The 20,348-nt window shown below is 34.2% G+C and overlaps 8 protein-coding genes and 1 pseudogene across 9 annotated transcripts; 5 read left to right on the top strand and 4 right to left on the bottom strand. All coding sequences in view use genetic code 12, as the record gives it.

Annotated features, from left to right (window-relative positions):
- Positions 1 to 606: 606 nt before the first annotated feature.
- Positions 607 to 1,707, bottom strand: J8A68_004876 (uncharacterized protein; the record flags this gene model as incomplete). The annotated part of the gene is made up of 1 exon (XM_049408881.1): positions 607 to 1,707. The coding sequence occupies one exon, from the start codon at positions 1,705 to 1,707 to the stop codon at positions 607 to 609; it is 1,101 nt and encodes a 366-aa protein (XP_049261841.1).
- A 1,393-nt stretch (positions 1,708 to 3,100) lies between these two features.
- On the top strand, positions 3,101 to 4,414 carry ISC1 (inositol phosphosphingolipid phospholipase; the record flags this gene model as incomplete). Its single annotated transcript, XM_049408882.1, has 1 exon — positions 3,101 to 4,414. The coding sequence occupies one exon, from the start codon at positions 3,101 to 3,103 to the stop codon at positions 4,412 to 4,414; it is 1,314 nt and encodes a 437-aa protein (XP_049261842.1).
- Positions 4,415 to 6,193: 1,779 nt separating this feature from the next.
- J8A68_004878 (uncharacterized protein) lies at positions 6,194 to 6,571 on the top strand (the record flags this gene model as incomplete). The annotated part of the gene is made up of 2 exons (XM_049408883.1): positions 6,194 to 6,261; positions 6,352 to 6,571. The coding sequence occupies 2 exons, from the start codon at positions 6,194 to 6,196 to the stop codon at positions 6,569 to 6,571; spliced, it is 288 nt and encodes a 95-aa protein (XP_049261843.1).
- Positions 6,572 to 6,719: 148 nt separating this feature from the next.
- J8A68_004879 lies at positions 6,720 to 10,037 on the top strand (annotated as a pseudogene). The gene is made up of 2 exons: positions 6,720 to 7,102; positions 7,652 to 10,037. Coding segments are annotated over exons 1-2 (2,769 nt in total).
- Positions 10,038 to 10,182: 145 nt separating this feature from the next.
- On the bottom strand, positions 10,183 to 11,727 carry VMA2 (H(+)-transporting V1 sector ATPase subunit B; the record flags this gene model as incomplete). The annotated part of the gene is made up of 1 exon (XM_049408884.1): positions 10,183 to 11,727. One exon carries the CDS (start codon positions 11,725 to 11,727, stop codon positions 10,183 to 10,185), a length of 1,545 nt encoding a protein of 514 aa, XP_049261844.1.
- Positions 11,728 to 11,953: 226 nt separating this feature from the next.
- J8A68_004881 (uncharacterized protein) lies at positions 11,954 to 13,648 on the bottom strand (the record flags this gene model as incomplete). Its single annotated transcript, XM_049408885.1, has 1 exon — positions 11,954 to 13,648. The coding sequence occupies one exon, from the start codon at positions 13,646 to 13,648 to the stop codon at positions 11,954 to 11,956; it is 1,695 nt and encodes a 564-aa protein (XP_049261845.1).
- Positions 13,649 to 14,169: 521 nt separating this feature from the next.
- Positions 14,170 to 15,180, bottom strand: J8A68_004882 (uncharacterized protein; the record flags this gene model as incomplete). Its single annotated transcript, XM_049408887.1, has 1 exon — positions 14,170 to 15,180. The coding sequence occupies one exon, from the start codon at positions 15,178 to 15,180 to the stop codon at positions 14,170 to 14,172; it is 1,011 nt and encodes a 336-aa protein (XP_049261846.1).
- A 604-nt stretch (positions 15,181 to 15,784) lies between these two features.
- PTC4 (type 2C protein phosphatase) lies at positions 15,785 to 16,858 on the top strand (the record flags this gene model as incomplete). The annotated part of the gene is made up of 1 exon (XM_049408888.1): positions 15,785 to 16,858. One exon carries the CDS (start codon positions 15,785 to 15,787, stop codon positions 16,856 to 16,858), a length of 1,074 nt encoding a protein of 357 aa, XP_049261847.1.
- A 1,643-nt stretch (positions 16,859 to 18,501) lies between these two features.
- Positions 18,502 to 20,124, top strand: J8A68_004884 (uncharacterized protein; the record flags this gene model as incomplete). The annotated part of the gene is made up of 1 exon (XM_049408889.1): positions 18,502 to 20,124. The coding sequence occupies one exon, from the start codon at positions 18,502 to 18,504 to the stop codon at positions 20,122 to 20,124; it is 1,623 nt and encodes a 540-aa protein (XP_049261848.1).
- Between the last annotated feature and the right edge of the window lie 224 nt (positions 20,125 to 20,348).

The following is a 20,348-nucleotide window of genomic DNA, read 5'->3' on the forward strand; positions in this document are numbered from 1 at the left end:
TCTCTTTGTGTAATTCATATGTATCTTTTAATATATAGCATAGTTCGATGGCACAGTAAACGAGTAATTACTTTTGGAGTCGCTGGGACCCATGAGTTTAACAGCAGCCGAAAAACTACAGACTTGATAACACTGCATCCCTCGCACTATGCAGACCACCAACTATACGCACCAAAAATAAAAGTTTTCATAACTCATTGATACATCAATTCCTCGATATGATTCCACAACCCCAAAAAATTGAGGTAAATTTATATTTCCAAAAACATAAAAATTCATAGGAAAAAAAGAATGATTCTGCCCAGGATCGAACTGGGGACGTTCTGCGTGTTAAGCAGATGCCATAACCAACTAGACCACAGAACCGATTCATGTTTCAACGTTTCTGTCAATTTTGTGCAATTATGATGAAAATGTTTGACACGTCGCCCATCCTGCATATAACTCGGATTGGTGAATTTTCATTTTTTAAATGCTGCAAAATACTGAATTTCTTTTTTTTATTAATTTATCCGAAGAAGCTAACTTTATTGAATTAGGTAACTAGGTAATTAAATATATATACTAGAATTATGTAGCATTGAGAATCGAGATGTTCCATATTCTTCATTCAAATTCCTCAAACGCACGAAGAATAGCTTCTGACCAATCGCGATCTTTGCTATCAGGGTGACCCTGAAGTACTTCACCATTGAGGGATAATTCAAAATCCAGCAATGATGGTAATCTTACCATTTTTTGACGATTCCCATGCAATTTGATTTCCATTAGTTTGTTGAGATAATCATATTGCAAGTTTCGTCTAATAATTGTTTTATCTCTTTTTGGGATCTTAGTGTGGTAGTCGGAACATACAATGATTTTATTCAAACGATACACGTATCGCCTCATGTACAATACGAAGGTTTCATATTCAGCTGTTGTCATCTTTACTTCATCCGAATTCCTGCAATGGGGAATTGTTCTGTTTAGGATTGACACCAACTCATCAATATTGAATATATATGATTTAATTCTAAAGAACATGCATTGTTGAAGTTCCCATAATTGATAAGTGGATTTTATTTCTCCCTCAGATTCAGTTGGTAGTGGTGTAGCATCAATTGGAGAAAATAAAGAAGAAGTATGTGTCTTGAGGGCATTGTCAAATTCCCTATCCAAGGAAGATAACTGACTAGAAATTGGACCAAAACTTTTCCTGAGATCGGCAAAGGAACAATCAAAGACAGGTGTCAGAACCTTTTGGTTCCATAATTTCAAATTTTGAGATTTAACGTAACTATTTCCCTCGTAATCAGGGGAATTTGCTGTATCAGAATACGGATGTACTGCTTCAAAAACATTAGAAACTTTCGTGGAAGCTGTATTTTTAACCGACCAATGTAATTTGAAGTCGTTTATAGAGTTGCCACTAAAACTGAACTCCAACGGATCGTTTTCGTCACCAGTGTTTTCCTCTTCTTCTTTGCTGACATCATGATTTGAAAATTCATTCGAGATATCTTCATGGGCGGCGGGACAATACTTCTTCTTAATTAACATTCTCTCTCTTGTTTTTTCAAATATTGGACTCCATTTGGACATTACTTCTGCAAATGCTTCTCCAGGTGTTTTGAAGATAACTCTTTGTTTCTTGACTTTATCATTATCTGCCGCCAGGAGTTTTGATTCGGATGTTAATTCTAATGAACTTGAATTTTGTTCCATTTTTTAAAGGATTAGGGATTGTTAATCGTAAGTATACTAAGTTAAGGATCTTATGAAAAGGGTTGTAATTGTGATAATTTCTAAATGACTTGGAATTTGGTTTCTCTCTAATGAATAGAAATTTGGTTTTGAAAAGATAATTTAACGCCAGAAAGATTGACATTTCTTAAATTGATTTTTTTATTCGCAGCCAAAAATGGTTTCTTTCAGGGTTTTGTTGCAAATCTTCACTGCACCAGTTTTACTCTACGAACATTTTCGGTTTCACTTCCAAGATTACTAACTTCAAAGGAACTCAACTGAGTTTTAAGAGCATGTATGTCAACCAATTGCTGGGCCTACAAAGAAATTCTTCATTTGTCTCATTGCCTTCCTTGTTGACAATCATGCCATGAACATCATATAATTTCAGTATCAATTCAACTTGTTCCTCGTTTGTCCCATCGAATATTTAAATCGATAATCGACCGAGAAAAAAAGACAATTGAATTCTTCTCTGTATTTAGAACCATTACTAAGTCATCAAGAAAGTATGCAAAAAAGTTTGTTTATGAAAAGTCAAAAACAATTTTAATAAATTTGCAGCATATTAACACAACAATTTTTTTTTTCTTTAAACGGTATCGACTAAATTATACACTAAAATTATAAACTAAAATACTTAAACGGATACTGAGCCTCTGATACATATAGGGCATAGCGTTCGGTACAAATGGTAAAAACCTTTTATAGGCACTTAAGTGCATGACAGAAGCAACGTAACTAGTGTGAGAGTCCAAGACCAGCAGAACTGGGTTGTATACTCACTAAAAACAATTGGTACGAGGTGGCTGACAAATAAAATTACAGTGCCGGATAAAAAGAATTTTCTCGCTGTCACTATTTCCGGTTGTAAAATCTTCGGCTGCGGTGGGAATAAATTTGTAATCCCGTGGTAGGATTTAATACCGTGACTAAATTTTTTTTGTTTTGGTTCAATCGAGGCTGACTCAGTCACGGCCTAAAAAAAGAAACAATAGATTTAAATCTCAACACACAAATTTCTAACCGGTCGTTGCGGCTTTAAGACGAAAAAAAAAACTTTTAATACGATGATGAGAGATTTACTAAAAATTATTTATTTAGGTCACATTTATTTCAAATTTGAAGGAATTATACGGGAAAATTAATTTAATTGAACATTTTTTTCTCATAATATAAAAATAATAGAATTCCACAAACAATTTTAATTTTTTTTTAACCACTACAATACAACAATACACGATAAGGGTTTACCCAAATACACACATTCACACACACACACTTAGACTAGTACCATTACCACCGTTTATATTCCAATAAACGAGACATAACCATAGTTTCAACATACGAATAAAAAATAATAATAATAACAATGAGTACAAATTCAACATTGATAAACGAGAAAGTGTTGTCAAATAAACAACCTTCAGTTAAATTACTTACTTTTAACACATGGGGATTAAAATACATATCAAAATATAGAAGAGAAAGACTCAAGGCAATTGCAGATCTGTTAGCCCATCCTCGAGATCCAGATGAAGATTATGATATAGTTGCATTACAAGAAGTATGGTGTGAGGAAGATTGGGATTACTTCAATCAAGTATGCAAATTAAGATATCCTTACAGAAGAGTATTCAAAGCAGGTATAGTCAGTGGACCTGGTTTAGCAATATTATCTAAAATACCAATAACAGAAACCTTCCTTTATAGATTCCCAATAAATGGAAGACCATCAGCATTTTTTAGAGGTGATTGGTTTGTTGGTAAAAGTATTGCAGTTACTTTACTTCAACCTCATACTAAAAATTCATTACCAATAGCCATTCTCAATTCACATATGCATGCACCTTATGCACAAACAGGTGACGCCAGTTATTCCACTCATAGAGCATGTCAAGCTTGGGATTTTGCTAAATTAGTCAAGATGTTGAGGAGAGGAGGATACGCAGTTATCCAAGTTGGAGATCTCAATTCTAAACCCAATTCATTACCATATAAGTTATTCACAATAGAAGGAGGACTTACTGATTCTTGGAATGTTTTACATGGACAGGGTCATGGTTTAGATATTGCTAGTTTAAATCCTGAAGATCAAATTTTACAAGCGGGTGCCACGTGCAATTCAATTTTAAACACATGGAGATTAAATAGTAAACCTTGGGAAGCATGTCGTTTAGATTATGCATTAATTGATGCTGATAATATCGTACCATTGAACGCACTGGTGAAGTTTACTGGTAGATTACCACCACCTTATAATTGTTCATATTCAGATCATTTTGGATATAGTACTGAACTTTTAATCAATTCACAAGACCAATATGTCCCACCTTCAATGAATGAATTTGATACTTTTGATGATAAAGAAATGCTTTATCGTGAAGTATTAGCAGAAATCAATGATTATCAAACTCATACCATACCATTTCAAGCTGGATGGAGAAAAGCACATTTCATAATTTCATGTTTGCTTATTGTTCTATTCCATGTCTTGGTTGCTTTTGTAACTGGATGGGGTGCACCTTGGGCAGCTGTTCTTTTCTTATTTATAACATCCATAGTGGCTGTGTCGGGTTGTATCAATGGTTTGATTTGGTTTTGTGGAATAAGGTCAGAGCTGAGGGCTTTACTGGAGGTGATGTTACAAGTAGAGGATGCTTATACATTCTTGAAGAAACAATAAGAGAGAGAGAGAGTTAGAGAGTTCGAGAGGGAAATAATTTTTGGTTTTCATATGGCGGCGGGAGATTTTTTCATTTTGATTTTGATTTGTTTTATTAGAGAGATTGCTTTTATGTTTGGTTTGTTTTTTGATAATATGTGAGTTGATATGCTTCTTTTTATCCTCATTTTCCTAATACTTAATTTACTTAATACTTACTTCATTTTCCTTAATTTATTTTTTAATTTTATTTTTACTTTAGTTTAATACATAATTTGCATTAGTTAGATCTTTATTGGAGTGTAGATTGTGCAGTTTCTGAAACGGGGCACTATCAAACATGTAGAGATACGAGGTAACAGAGACTACAAGTTTTGTTGGACGTAGAGCTGCAATTATAGCACCGAGCTGCAATTATAGCACCGAGGTCCTCCCTATCTCTTTATTTAAATTGTTGATACTAGATTTTCAACAACCCACTAAATTGTGATAATTCTTTAAAGTATTTGCAACCTTGCTAATGTTCCACATCAAGTGAACTGACCTAATGTCTGAATAAAAGAGCATTGCAATTTCTATGTTCACATTTTCACGAATTTTCGTGTAATCGTACCAATCATAATATTGGAGTCTTTTTGAACCAAAAGTAAGGTATAACACTCTCACAATTCCCCAGCAGAGCCACATCAGTCAATATTATGACATCTTCACCGCCTCTTCAGCCATAGAAGACCGAACGAAACCATCGAAAACTGGGCCAAGAACTTCATCTATAAAATTTCCAGTCGAAACACTCATCAAATACGGGCGTGTGGTCTAGTGGTATGATTCTCGCTTTGGGTAAATAGACTTGGAAACAAGTTGAATAACTACAAGTATGCGAGAGGCCCTGGGTTCAATTCCCAGCTCGCCCCGATTCTTCATTTTTTTGCATCCTGGAAGCAATAGTTGATGGTTTATTGCCGTTGGTGGGTGTTGGGGATGCTTCTTTGAGTGGTTGGAGATGTTTGGTGTTGTGAAAAGTGTGGGAAATTAGGAGAGTAAAATTTTTTTTAAAAGAAAACCCGGAAGAGGGAGAGAAAAGTATATAGATGAATCTCCAAGAAGCTTTTCGGACGAACTGGACACAAAAGCGGATATGTTAGAGTTGTATTAAAGTTTGTTGAGATTATTATGAACAGGTGGTAGTGAAAAAATTTTCCGCAGCCAAAATAAAAAAAAATGTTGCACAAACACGGAAATAGAATTCGCAGTTTCTCAGCCGTGTATTTTCACACACCAATATTAATAAGCTATTAGAGAAGACGCACGATGAATGTTACTCTGAATGTTAGAATTAACTATATATCAACATAGCAGGATACCTATTTGACAATGGACAAATAAAAATTTGTCCCTTGGAGTGGTCGCTAAAACTCCATTGAAGTACACAGATACTACAAGGACTGGTTGGTTTGATGATTGAAAAAGTATTATTAACTGCCGTCGCGCAGCATCTGAAATAATCATTCTTGGGGAGCGGGGGGAATCTACCCCTACAGAGCACTCACGGCGGACACGAGCTCCAGGGCCCAAGTTTTTGACTATGGAACCGCTCTTCAGGATCGGGACCTTTTAGTGAAGTCAGTACCAGATTCAGAGAAGATGAAGCGATCTAAGAGGCTATTCGAAGAAGATGAGAGACTAAGAGATAGAAGATCTGAAATGATTTTCAAAGAAGTTGAAAAACTTCTTTAAGATTGTGGCTCAAACCTAAACCCTGAATGTATTCCTCTGCCAGAGTATTCGATAGCTAAGCCCATGATTGTCGAAGAAGCTGTTGCCACTAACACCTATGCTGATCTCACTATCACTTCTGCTGCTTTAGCGTAAGGTGATCTTGCTGAACCTGAAATGACCAAACCAGGTGAATATGCTGTACCTCTCATGGATGAGCATCGATCAAAGCGTTCAAACAGCCTCATTAAGAAGCCTGCTCCGTTCCTCAACAACATGCTCACCTCATTTGGTAGACTTCATCCACCAAGAAAATCTATTAACAGTTTAGCACTGATTGATCACGACAATCAATTCACTTGTACGGGGTTATATCAATTATCAATTATATTGATAAGAACTGGATCAAATCTATCAACACGGAACTTGACAAATTCTGGAACATGGACATATTTGAGTTAGTGGAGCACTGACCATTACCCGGCCCTGAGTTTTTTTCTTATTTCGTTCCTTAAGAGAGGAAAAAAAATTACGTGTACAATTCTTCATTTGCATAACATCCAGACGAAATAAGAATCATCATCCAAAGCAACATAAGCCAATTCATATCATGTTATCAAATATAATAATAACAATATTATTCTCATTGTCAATTGTTTCGGCCAATTTATTTAATTTCTTTAACAACTTCAATCAAGGACAACAACAGCAACATGTTCAGACACCACAAGAATATGAGAGTGCCATGTTGAACTCCAGATGTGGGAAATATCTATGTCCAGACACCGGGATTTGTGTAGATGCACCTAAGTTTTGTCCATGTCCATATCCTTCATCTCAATTAAGATGTTTCTTACCGGATGGAAGATATTTATGTATTTCAAAACCTGCAGGGGATGGAATTTCAGATAAATACAAGGATCCTAAAACTAATTGGAAGGTAGATGCTAAAGATGATAATATACGAGACTGTGGATGGGTTAATAGGGCTTGGTTAGGAAAAGTATAAGGTATAACTGTCGAAGCACATGAAGTTGGCATCCGATATCACACAAATGTAAAACAAAAATGATATAGGTATAAAAATTGTATCCTTACTGTAAGTAAATACCGTTATTGAAATTCTATATACGCATCAATATAATACTTTCATTGAATATGGATATACAAATTAATTCATTACCTTTGTCACGTGAATTTTACACGTGATTTTTATCATGTGACTTTAAGTCACGTGCAGATAAGAATTTGGAAAATTTTTTTATTGTTTTACGGCGTCACCAAAAATTGAGTCATAAGATAATTAATTTAAAAGTGTAATCACCGCGCTTAGACAAAATAAAAAAAAAAAGAAAAATAATCAGAGATAATTTGAAATTCATTGGACGAAAAATTTTTCAACTTTTTCAATTCTTTCTTCCTTCCTTCCTTCCTTTCTTCTTTCTTTCTTTCTTTCTTCTTTTTCTAAATTAACAATATTGCATCTCCTCCCCTGGTTAAGAAACTACTGACTATGTTGAGAACTAGAATACCTATCATAAGAACAAGATCTTTAGCCAGATCATTGGCTACTAGCGCCAATAATGGTACTTTTTCATTTGAAGTTCCAGAAGACTACAAATCAAGAACTCCACCATATGCTAAATTGATTTCCAACTTATCCACTGTAAATAAAATTCTTGGTAATCAACCGTTAACTTTGGCCGAAAAGATTTTATATTCCCATTTAGTAAATCCAGAAGAAAGTCTTGCATCAAGTCAAGGGCAATTATCCAACATTAGAGGTCAACAATACTTAAAATTAAACCCAGATAGAGTTGCTATGCAAGATGCTTCAGCCCAAATGGCTCTTTTACAATTCATGACCTGTGGTATGCCTTCTACCGCCGTTCCTGCATCTATTCATTGTGATCATTTGATTGTTGGTAAAGAAGGTGCCGAAAACGATTTACGTAAATCCATTGCTACTAATAAGGAAGTATTTGATTTCTTACAAAGTTGTGGTGAGAAATATGGTATTCAATTCTGGGGTCCAGGTTCAGGTATTATTCATCAAATTGTTTTGGAAAATTTCTCGGTTCCTGGTTTAATGATGTTAGGTACTGATTCTCATACTCCAAATGCTGGTGGTTTGGGTGCTATTGCCATTGGGGTTGGTGGTGCTGATGCAGTTGATGCATTGACTGGAACTCCATGGGAATTGAAAGCACCAAAGATTTTGGGTGTTAAATTGACTGGTCACTTATCTGGTTGGTCATCTCCAAAGGATGTCATTACTAATTTAGCTGGTATCTTAACTGTTAGAGGTGGTACTGGTTACATTGTTGAATATTTTGGTGAAGGTGTCAAGAGTTTATCATGTACTGGTATGGCAACTATTTGTAATATGGGTGCCGAAATCGGTGCTACCACTTCTACTTTCCCATACCAAGAAGCTCACAGAAAATACTTGATTGAAACCAACAGAGCTCCAATTGCTCAAGCAGCCGATGCTGTCAACCAACAATTTGGATTCTTGCAAGCTGATGAAGGTGCTCAATATGATAAGGTTATCGAAATTAATCTTTCTGACTTGGAACCACATGTAAATGGTCCATTCACTCCTGATTTATCTACTCCAATCTCCAAATTCGGTGAAACTGCCAAAAAGGAAAATTGGCCAGAAACAGTATCTGCTGGTTTAATCGGATCATGTACCAACTCATCATATCAAGATATGTCTCGTGTTGTATCTATCATCAGACAAGCCGAAAGTGCAGGATTAAAGCCAAAGATTCCATTCTTTGTTACTCCAGGTTCCGAACAAATTAGAGCTACTATTGAAAGAGATGGTTTAATTGAAACTTTTGAAAAGAATGGTGCTATTGTGTTGGCTAATGCTTGTGGACCATGTATTGGACAATGGGACAGAACCGACATTCCAAAAACTTCAACTGAAACTAATGCCATCTTCACATCATTTAATAGAAATTTTAGAGCCAGAAATGATGGAAATAGAAATACTATGAACTTTTTAACTTCTCCAGATATGGTTACAGCTATGATCTATTCCGGTGATATGAATTTCAATCCTGTTACTGACTCCATTAAATTACCAAATGGGGAAGAATTCAGATTCCAACCTCCAACTGGTGAAGATTTACCTTCTCAAGGATTCATTAAAGGTCGTGAAGAATTTTATCCAGAAGCTAATCCACAACCAAAGCCAGAAGTACAAGTTAATGTTTCTCCAGAATCTGATAGATTACAATTATTAGAACCTTTCAAGCCATGGAATGGAGAAGAATTATCTACTCATGTATTATTGAAAGTTGAAGGTAAATGTACCACTGATCATATTTCTGCTGCTGGTGTATGGTTGAAATATAAGGGACATTTAGAAAACATTTCCAATAATACTTTAATTGGAGCTGTTAATAAAGAAACTGGGGAAGTAAACAAGGCTTATGATTTAAATGGTGACCAATATGGTATTCCTGAATTAATGATTAAATGGAAACAAGACGGACGACCATGGGTAGTTGTTGCTGAACATAATTATGGTGAAGGTTCAGCTAGAGAACATGCTGCATTATCTCCAAGATTCTTGGGTGGTTCAGTTATTTTAGTTAAATCATTTGCAAGAATTCATGAAACCAACTTAAAGAAACAAGGTATGTTACCATTAACATTTGCTGATGAGGCTGATTATGATAAGATTTCTGCTGGGGATGTATTGACAACTGTTGATTTACAAGATATGATTGCCAAAGAAGGTAATAATGGTGGTAATTTACGTGTTAAGGTTACAAAGAGAGACGGGTCTAGTTTTGAAATCTTGGCTAAGCATACCATGTCTAAGGATCAAGTCGAATTTTTCAAGGCTGGTTCTGCAATTAATTACATTGGGAATTTAAAGAGAGAAGCTGAAGCTAGAGCTCAAGCATAAAGGAAAAAATAGAGTATGTAGTATATTTATTTTGATGTAACTTTTAATTTTAATAAACAAGAACGTGCATTTTATACAATATAGATATGTGCTGAAACTAATGTAGAAATGAATTTATATAAGTGATTTAAAAACGTGACTTCCTCTAGGCATCAATCAAATTGTTTGATTTACCTTTGTTTTCATCTTCGTCATCTTCATCTTCATCATCATCATCTTGACTTCTGTCTCTATCATAGAATTCTTCTAAAATCTTTGGACTAATTCTATTCAACATTTCCTTTGGATAAATTCTTAATAATGACCAAGCAAGATCCAAAGATTCAAAAATGGTTCTATTTTCATAAGCACCTTGACTAATGAAATTCTTTTCAAACTTTTCCAAGAATTCTAAAGATAATTTATCTTCAGTAGATAAAGCTTCTTCACCAACAACTGCCTTCATAGCAGCAGCATCTCTACCAATGGCATATTTGGCATATAATTGATTAGAAACATCACCATGATCCTTTCTGGTCATACCTTCACCAATGGCGGACTTCATCAAACGAGATAAGGAAGGTAAGACGTTAATTGGTGGATAAATACCACGATTATGCAATTGTCTATCAATCGAGATTTGACCTTCGGTAATATAACCAGTTAAATCAGGAATAGGATGGGTGATATCATCATTAGGCATGGTTAAAATTGGGACTTGAGTAATTGACCCATTTCTACCTTCAACTCTACCTGCTCTTTCATAAATTGTCGATAAATCGGTATACATATAACCTGGATAACCTCTTCTACCTGGAACTTCTTCTCTAGCAGCGGAGACTTCTCTCAAGGCATCGGCATAAGAAGACATATCAGTTAAGATTGTCAACACGTGTCTTTCAGTTTGATAAGCCAAGTATTCAGCAGTTGTAAGTGCCAAACGAGGAGTAATAATTCTTTCAATAGTTGGATCATTAGCCAAATTTAAGAATAAAGTAGTTCTTTCCAACGATCCATTTTCTTCGAAATCTTGTTTAAAGAAACGAGAAGTTTCTAAATTAACCCCCATAGCAGCAAAAACAATCGAGAAATTTTCTTCATGACCATCATGAACATCTTTAGTTGGTCTAACCAAACCTGCTTGTCTACAAATTTGGGCAGCAATTTCATTATGAGGTAAACCAGATGCAGAAAAGATTGGAATTTTTTGTCCTCTTGCAATTGAATTCATAGTATCAATTGCTGAAATACCAGTTGAAATCATTTCTTCTGGATAAATACGAGCATATGGATTAATTGGAGATCCATTAATATCTAAATAATCTTCAGCAAAAATCTTTGGACCTTTATCAATTGGTCTACCTGACCCATCAAAGATACGACCTAACATATCTTCAGAAACTGGGATTTTTAAATTTTCACCAGTAAATTCAACTCTGGTTTTCTTAACATCAATACCGGAAGTCCCTTCAAAAACTTGAACAATTGCTTTCGTACCTCTAACTTCTAAGACTTGACCTTGTCTAATTGATCCATCAGGTAAAGTTAAGTTAACAATTTCATTATAACGAGGGAATTTAACATGATCTAAAATAACTAAAGGTCCATTAACTCCTCCAACTGTATTATAAGTAATTCTTGGTTTAATCTTAAACCCTTGAGTTACAGCAGTTTTATTTAATTCAAATAATTCCTTATCTGAAAGTGACATATTTCTTCTCTAGCAATTGATATTGATTACCTTCCAATTGGATTTGAATTGGGCTATAGATTGGTTGTCTTTGATAAGCCAATTTCATTTTTTTTCATTGCCAGTTGGAAGGGAGGGACAACGAGGGTTGACCAAAAATTAGTACTGAAATTTACAGTCACAGTATGAAATATACGCGCACAATATTCATCTGCGATTTATCTATTCCTACCTAAAAGAGACCTTTCTATATCATTTCACTAACTATATCCCATTCTTCACTTAGATTCAATTTAGTTTGATTTAAAATCAAATCACGTAACTTTAAATCCAGTAATGCCATTGGCCGATTATATTGTTTTCGACTAATTGAAGATTCCATTAATAATTCATAAACATGTTCCATTAGAATTTGGAAACTAGTAGTATCAGAATATCCATCCCCAACATGATTTATCCCTCTTCTAGGTATAGAAATCCCCATTTCGAGTTCATTCATTCTTTGATTGAAAAATTGATCGAGATTAAGTACTACTTCTCGTAATAATTTATCAAAATTACACCAATCGTCAAGTGATAAGTCATGGTTATCATTGGTTGTGAACATTAGGAATACTTGGAAATTGGTGATAACTTTCACTATCACCAATAGGAACTTGAGAAACTCTTTAATTGAAAGCTTATTGAATGGCTTGTTAATGATTTTATGCGGGATAATTATCATGTGTTTCTTGGGACCAGTTGTCGAACCAGTAGTTGGGATAGCAGTTGCAGAAGATATATTTGCAGCCATTGTCGAGTTTGGCGACAATGATCTTTCTTTAAGTATAGGAATATTGTTTAATTCACTTGGATCGATAGATGAAATTCGCCTAGCTCGCCGTTGATAATTTAATGTTTTGGCTGATAATGGTAATTTATATGCATCTCCAAGCTTTATTAACTTCTCTTTAGGGTTCCGAATGTCTTTTGGAGGTTCTGGTGTTGTATCCGGAATGGGTCCTTTCAGACTTGATGTTTCTGACGGTTTATCCTTTGATTCTTCATTATCTTCCTCTTCTTCCTCTGTTGTCCCTAGTATCATGGCTTGTTTCTTCTTTATCAAATCGTAAAATTTGCCATTGGGTAAGAATCCAATTAATTCATGTAAATGAGGCAATTCAACTCTAAACAAATAAGATAAATGACATTGCAATATAATCAATTTTTCAAGAAATTGATTTATGACCAATATGTTATATCCCAAAAACTCCTCTAATTTCAATATTGGTTGATGAATAAATTGCAATCTTCCTTTCTCTTTATATTGAAACATTATTTCATACAATATTTTAAAATTCAAATATTGTAATTTCAAAGATTGCTTTTCAACTTGTTTATTCTTCGTGGTTTTATATTCCTCAATTTCATTTCCTAAAGAGTCCATAGTCTCCAAATATGACTTAATCAATGCCGTTTCCTTTCTTAAAAACCCCATTCGTATTTCATCCAACTCTTGTTCTCTCCTAACTTTTTCCTCCTCCATCTTCTCAATTCTCTCAGATAGTCGCAGAGTTGTAGATTCAATTGCATCAGTCTTAACCCTCATTCCCAACATACGTGATTTATTCAACTGAATAGCCAATGATATAATAGTAGTCATCAGGGGGGTAGGTAGTTCCGGATCCAATGATTCATAAATCCCGGCAATTTCTTTTCCATCTTTTGCATAACCCAATAATAAAAGATCAGTAATTAGGAATATCTTATCAATTTGGCCCCTACATCGATTATTAAACTCGTCATCTGTTTTAGATCGGGTTTGATATTGTCGAAGGAATTCTTTTGATATGGCAGTTGTGTCAGATGGAGCGATCGATTGGGAACTTGGTCTTTTGCTGGGTCCGGAAGATCTGGTTTGGGGAGATGATAGATCTCCTATATGTACTTTATTCGAAGGCATTGCATTGCTTTTGTATTGTGAATTTAGGTGATTGATAAAACGCTAAAGAAGGAGTTGTATGGGGGGGAACCTTCTTTTTTGATAAGGTTGGCGATATTGGTAGGTGCACGCACTTTTTACTTTTTGCACATTGATAAAGTATTGGTAGTCAACTAGAAGACTAGCAATATACGGATGTTATATAAATAGAAATGGAATATGTGATCTAGGTATTAACGTTGATCAATAGTTATATGAATTTTCCAAAACTGAATACTTGCTGGCGTCAAGAATATGACAGGAAATATCTTACGCATCCGCGCTACCAATGTCGCCACTTCGCTTTTAAGAGAAAAACAATAACAACCTCCTTTGAGTTTACTCAATGGGAGTAGGTTTTTCTGTATAGTTTTTATAAATTGTATAGAGTAAAAAAAAAAAAGGGTATTAGAGTTATTAGAGAATTAAGTAAAACCTACAAGTCTGTAGTTAATCCAAATGTATCTATTGTATTCTTCTAAGACGAATCTAATAACTCAAATTTAAGATTGACTCAATGGAGCAATTGCAACTCCTAATACCGAATCAGCTTGTCCATAGTATAAAAACCATGTTCCATTAAACAACACGATCCCTTCACAAAACACGACATTATTAACCAATCCATTCTTCTCATCTTCTGTTTCTGGGATAATCATTGGCTTTTCTAATCTAGTTACTGGGCCATTGGTTATATTATTATAGTCTATCAACATTTGTGAAATACTATAACTTCCTTCTTCCAATTCGTCAGTGCCCCAGGTTGAGCAATTGTATATAAATATATACATCCCATTACTTAACTTAATCGGAGCAGGACCAGATTCAATTAATCTCGATTCATGAGGAAATACTCTATTGGCAAATATATTATCATCAAGCCTCGTATCAGGGAATGGTAGTTCCCAATGAATTAAATCATCGGAAATAGCAAGATATAATTTCTGATCACCCCAAACCATATAATATTTCCCATCTTCTTGTCTAAGATCAGTAAATATCGCTCCTGATTTACTCCAAAGTGGGTTTCCCTCGGGAGAATTCATAAATAATGGAGGATATTTCTTCCAATTAAATAAATCCATTGAACTAGCAACGCATAATCGGGCAATATGTCCATCATATGCGGTATATGTCATTATGAACCGCTTAGTTTTTTCATCTCTTACGATTCTTGGATCTTCACATCCTCCAGCTAATTCATAAGGTTCAGTGGGGAAGATTACTGGTTTTGGAAATCTCTCAAAGTTGAATCCATCAGTTGACCAAGCGATTCCAATACTGGAGATTTTTTGGAAGTTTTGGGCTCGATAGAAGAGATAGATTTTTTGATCAATTACAATGGCAGTTGCATTGTAGATATAGGCTGATTCCCATTCATGGGATGGGTCTGGGGTTAAGATGGGGTTGTATGGATGTTTAGTGAATGGTCCTAATGGGAAATGAATGTCAGTTGGCAGGGGTGAATTTTGACATCCTACTATTGAATTCTGGTTAATCGTTGGGATCATCATTTTTGTGTAAGTATTGCGCTTTGCTGGATGGTGCTGGTAAGTGTGGGGCTAAGTAAGTAAGTAAGTATGCACTGTTGTATGTCTCAAGTGAATGTTTGGATTTAAATGTGGGGAGTGCATGGACGACATTGACTCCGAGTAAGAGAAAGAGACATTCCACTCCTAAAAAATGACGACATTGAATGATAATAGACAAAAGTTCGTTCCGCTGGAAGTTACAAAATCAAAATTTCACAGTCACTCTAACTAACTAAACTAAACTTAAACTAATTTAATAATCTACCAACAATTTATATAAAAGTAGAGAGAGAAAAAAAAGACGACTAATTAAACAAAAAGATTTTTTTTCGTATAAAAAAACTTTAAATTAACAAGCAAAGAAAAAAAAAAGAGATTTTATTATTAGCTCATTCATATTTGATTTATTACTGTAAATCATTTTCAGACTTTCTCACTTCGCCCAATTGTCATTAACATATCCCAAGTATGAGAAGATAGAAATCATACAGAAACATATATACATACATAAGCACACCCCTTCACACTACATAACAACAATTATACAAAAGTAAAAGAACATTAACAACAAACAAGCAAAGCTGCCATGGGACAATTATTATCTCATCCAATTGAAGATAAACAATTGGATTATAAAATACACAATAAACTTTCATATTGTGTAGGGGCGATGCAAGGATATCGAATGACAATGGAAGATGCCCATGATGTTAAGATTAATGAAGATGAAAGTTTAGCAGTATTTGGAGTATTTGATGGACATGGTGGGAAACAATGTTCAGAATATTTAGCAATACATTTACCAAGATTAATATTTCGAGAATTACAAAAATATAAAAGAAAGAAAGCAAGTCAATTAGAGAATTCAGATCCTGCTGGTGGTAATAGAAGTAGTGGTAGTGGAGGTAATGGAAATGTTATTCGGATTATTCGGGATTGTTTCTTTCAAATTGATTATGAATTGAATCAAAATTTACTTCATGCAATCAATTGTGGTAGTACTGCAATTATATCAATCATGTTAGATGATAGAATATATGTAGCGAATACTGGTGATTCTAGATGTATTTTATCAATCAATGGTTCGGCAAAAACATTATCATTTGATCATAAACCAAGTAATATGGGAGAAAGAGTTCGAATTGAAAATAGTAATGGTTATGTATTGAATAGTCGAATAAATGAAATTCTTGCATTATCAAGAGCATTTGGAGATTTTAAATTTAAATTACCATTTATTGATAGTTCAAGAAATAAATATATTAATGAAAATAAACTTAAATTACTGAAAAAAATTGTTCATTTACCTCCAGAATTATTTCAAGTTACTGTTGAACCTGATATATTAATTTATGATATTAAGAATGTTTATACTCCACCACCTGAGTTTTTAGTGATTGCTTGTGATGGAATTTGGGATTGTTTTAAGAATAATCAATTGGTGAAATTAATTAGAGATAAATTGGCATTTGGTTGGAAATTAAATAGAATTGTCGAATATATTTTGAATGATTGTTTAACAATGGCGAATAATTATACCGGAATTGGTTTCGATAATATGACATTAATCATAGTTGCAGTTCATCCTCAAGGTGGTAATATGGATGATTGGTATAAAATGATGATTGATAAAGTATTAAAAGAGAAAAACTTAATGTAATAAATAAATAAATGACATATTTTAGGTCATGACTATCATTCATTTGCATACTGTTACATAAAACAAATCATTCCTTGTAGACATAGTACATATATTTTATTTAATTTAATGACAATTAATTTTAATGGTAATGATGAGAAGAGTAGTAGAGCCTGTGCCGTTGTGAGTTTAACTAGTGGATGAATACGAATATCCGTTCGTCGAATGCAAGTTTCTGTGTAGTCTGCTGTCTATTCGTTGAAACAAATTTATCCGAATGATTTGAGTACTTTAGCCAGCATAGACGCACAGCCAATTGAGACCACCGTCTGGAACACGGCTGTCCCTCGTCAGATTTGTTACGACAAGTCATCTGGTTAAACCACAAACATGCGATAGAAGCTCCCAATGATAGTATGAATGAAATGGATTTCCGAATCCAGCAATATCTTTGTAATTGGTTCCGTGGGATGCATCTTGTAGTTAAAAGTTTTAATGACGCTCATTTCCGCCCCAGGTTCTCTCTAACTTAATGATTCCCTCTGCAGAATTGAAAACATCCCTACCAAAGGCATGTACGAGATCATCAACTGGCAAGAAAAAAAGCCTAATTACGGTATTTCAAATCATCTGTAAAGTATGTACTGGGTACACATGGCTGACGTACTTTCGGAGAAATCGACTATGTCTCCGTAATGTGTTTACACACAAGAAAAAAATTCACTTGGCAGCACATAAGGAGTTTCCACAGTGTCGCAAAAAAAATTAAACTTTTTGATTTTCCTTAAAATTGACAACAGAATTGAGTTATTTGAATGAGCTACTTACTAATGGCTGAAGATAAGGAAGTAAGTCGATAGTCTACCCTAGCTGTTAAGTACTAATGATTGTTTTTAGTGTAGTAGAAACCAACCAGAAGGAATTCAATAAGAAATTGTGCTGCTAAATTTCTTAGACGATTAAATCAAAGGGGGTCCCAATTCATTTGATTGTCCAATTCAAGGCAATTGTGTAATCTACATATGCTACGGTATCAGTTAAAGGGTTGCGATAGCGTTATTACCTTCTTCTGTCGTCGTGGAATGTGGGGACAAGAGAACTTTAGTAGTAATTCGCTAGGCTGGCTTTTCCCCAATATCACCATGTCAACGCATGATTGGTTATCTGGCAAAGAAAAAGAATATAAATAGAATCAATTGCATTGTTCGCTTAGATACAATTCTGTAAGAGAACAATTTGTCTATCATAGTCTACTGTTTCAAGTAACGATAATAGTGACTGGCCGTGTGACTCATTTTAAGACAACGTTGCAAATCAAAAAGAAATCCAGAAGAAACTTTTTATTTAAAAAGAAAAAAGAGAAGCAAATAAAAAAATAAAACTAAAAAAAAAACCATTCGATTTTCGAGAAGAAAACCAGAAAAAGAAACCATCCATTAATTTTCATAAAGGATATTTACATTTAATTCGTTACATTTTCACATATCAATTCAGGTTTTCCTTTCATTCGTTTTTTTTTTAATTAACAAATTACCCAATTACATTTTCCCATTTATATTAGGAAGAGAACTATCCTTTATATTTATTTATTTCACCTCCTCAAGAAACAAACAAACACACCTAGGAACACATAATTCATAAATAAACACTCCTTAGCATCCACAATGGCATATGTTGAAACTAGACAACCATATTATGACCCGGTCATATCATTAGTAACAGATCCTAATTTAAATAAAGATCAAACAAAATCCACCGAATTAATTCGACTAATTCAAAATATAACAGAAAGAAAGGTTTCAAAATTATGTTCATCAGCGTTTATAATTTTACAAACTTTAGATAAATTACATTTAAAATTAAAAAGTTGGGAATTTTTATCATTAGATTATAATAGTCAATATCATTTCGAACAAGAAAGTAATAGCGATATTAAACAATTTAATACTGGTGTTGCTGATAAAGTTTTAGTAGCATGTACTGAACTTAATCGAAAAATATCGAAAATTTCTTCCGATATTGATTTCATAAGTAAATCATCAAGAACGTTAACTCCTATAGATTTGATATCTGATAGTGGGACCATGCTAACTTCATTAATCCTTCGAATAATAAAATTAAAGAATGAATTAACTGAATTATTATCAATTTCGTACCTGAAAGCGAAATTGATCTTAATTGGTCAAGAATTGGAAGTTATAATGAGCAACGATGACGATGAAGAAAATAAAGATAGATCTACAGTAGATGCCTATAAGGCATTCATATCGGGATTATTGCGTCAATTGAACGACGCCATAGATCAAGCTGATAATGACGCAAAATATGAATGTTTAGCTATGATCAATGATATGGAAAGAATGTTTGAAAAATTCAAATTAGAAAGAATGGTGGATTCAATAGAACAATCATTGATTGAAGAGACTGCATTGGTCACCGCCACAACTCCAACACATGATGATGCCCATCTCCACCCACAACAGCGTAGGTATTCCGATGTGACGTACTCTGAATTTGATTTCGATTCTTCAGATTCAGATATTAATACTTCAGTATCACAACAGCAACACCTTCATGCGCCTATGGTTCATTCAATCACGAGAAATCAACCTAAAGATTCATTGTCGGCCGCATCCACAAGTTCATCAACTCATAAATCAACAATCACTGATGAATTACCCTATTTAATGACAGCTTTCAGTTCAGTGAAAAATATGGAAGAAGATATTTCACATTATACCAACACCAATTCCCCTAGAGGACCATTATCGCCTACTTCAAGTTCCAATCGGTCATCACCACCTTCTGGTATTGCAACGGCAGCATCATCAACTATATTCAGAAAAAGTAGTATGCCATTAGGACCATCCCTACCACCCAATTTCAATGAACAACAACAACAACAGCAACAACAAGCACAACATAGAAGGCCATTTTTCCATAAGGCAAGTCATCTACCTCAATCTAGTTTATATAGTGAAAGTAGTATAGTTGGAGATAATATTCAAGCCAGGTTACCCAATCCATATGTCTTGACAAGTAATTCATCATTTTTGTCAAAATTAGGGATCCGTCCCCAGGTTATTTCCGTGCCCCTGGAAAATGCTACCACCAGTACTCCTGGTATTATGATTGAGGATAAGAAGGTAGCGGAAGATGATGAGGATAAAGAAAATCAAGAAAAGGGGTTGAGATTACTTACGACTGAGAATTTAAGAAGTCATGAGATTATGAAGTTGGATATGATAGAATCATTTGATGATGATATTGATGATTATGTAGAGTAGAAGATATGTGTGCGGTGGTTGGGATGGGGGAGAAGGGTTTACTGTGTGATGGTTTATTTATTATTAGTAATTATTAGCATATATGGTATTTATGGAACAGTTTGTTTTAATATTGAGGTTAAATTTATGAGGTATTTAATTAATAATTTGATTGTAGAGCTAACGAGGAGTTATGATTATTAAAAAAACGTCTTTGATAAACTTATACAATGAGAAAGAGAAAG

Source organism: Hemisphaericaspora subhashii (genome assembly GCF_019202705.1).
Source record: "Hemisphaericaspora subhashii strain CBS 10753 chromosome Unknown scaffold37, whole genome shotgun sequence".
Classification (NCBI taxonomy): Eukaryota; Fungi; Ascomycota; class Pichiomycetes; order Serinales; family Debaryomycetaceae; genus Hemisphaericaspora; species Hemisphaericaspora subhashii.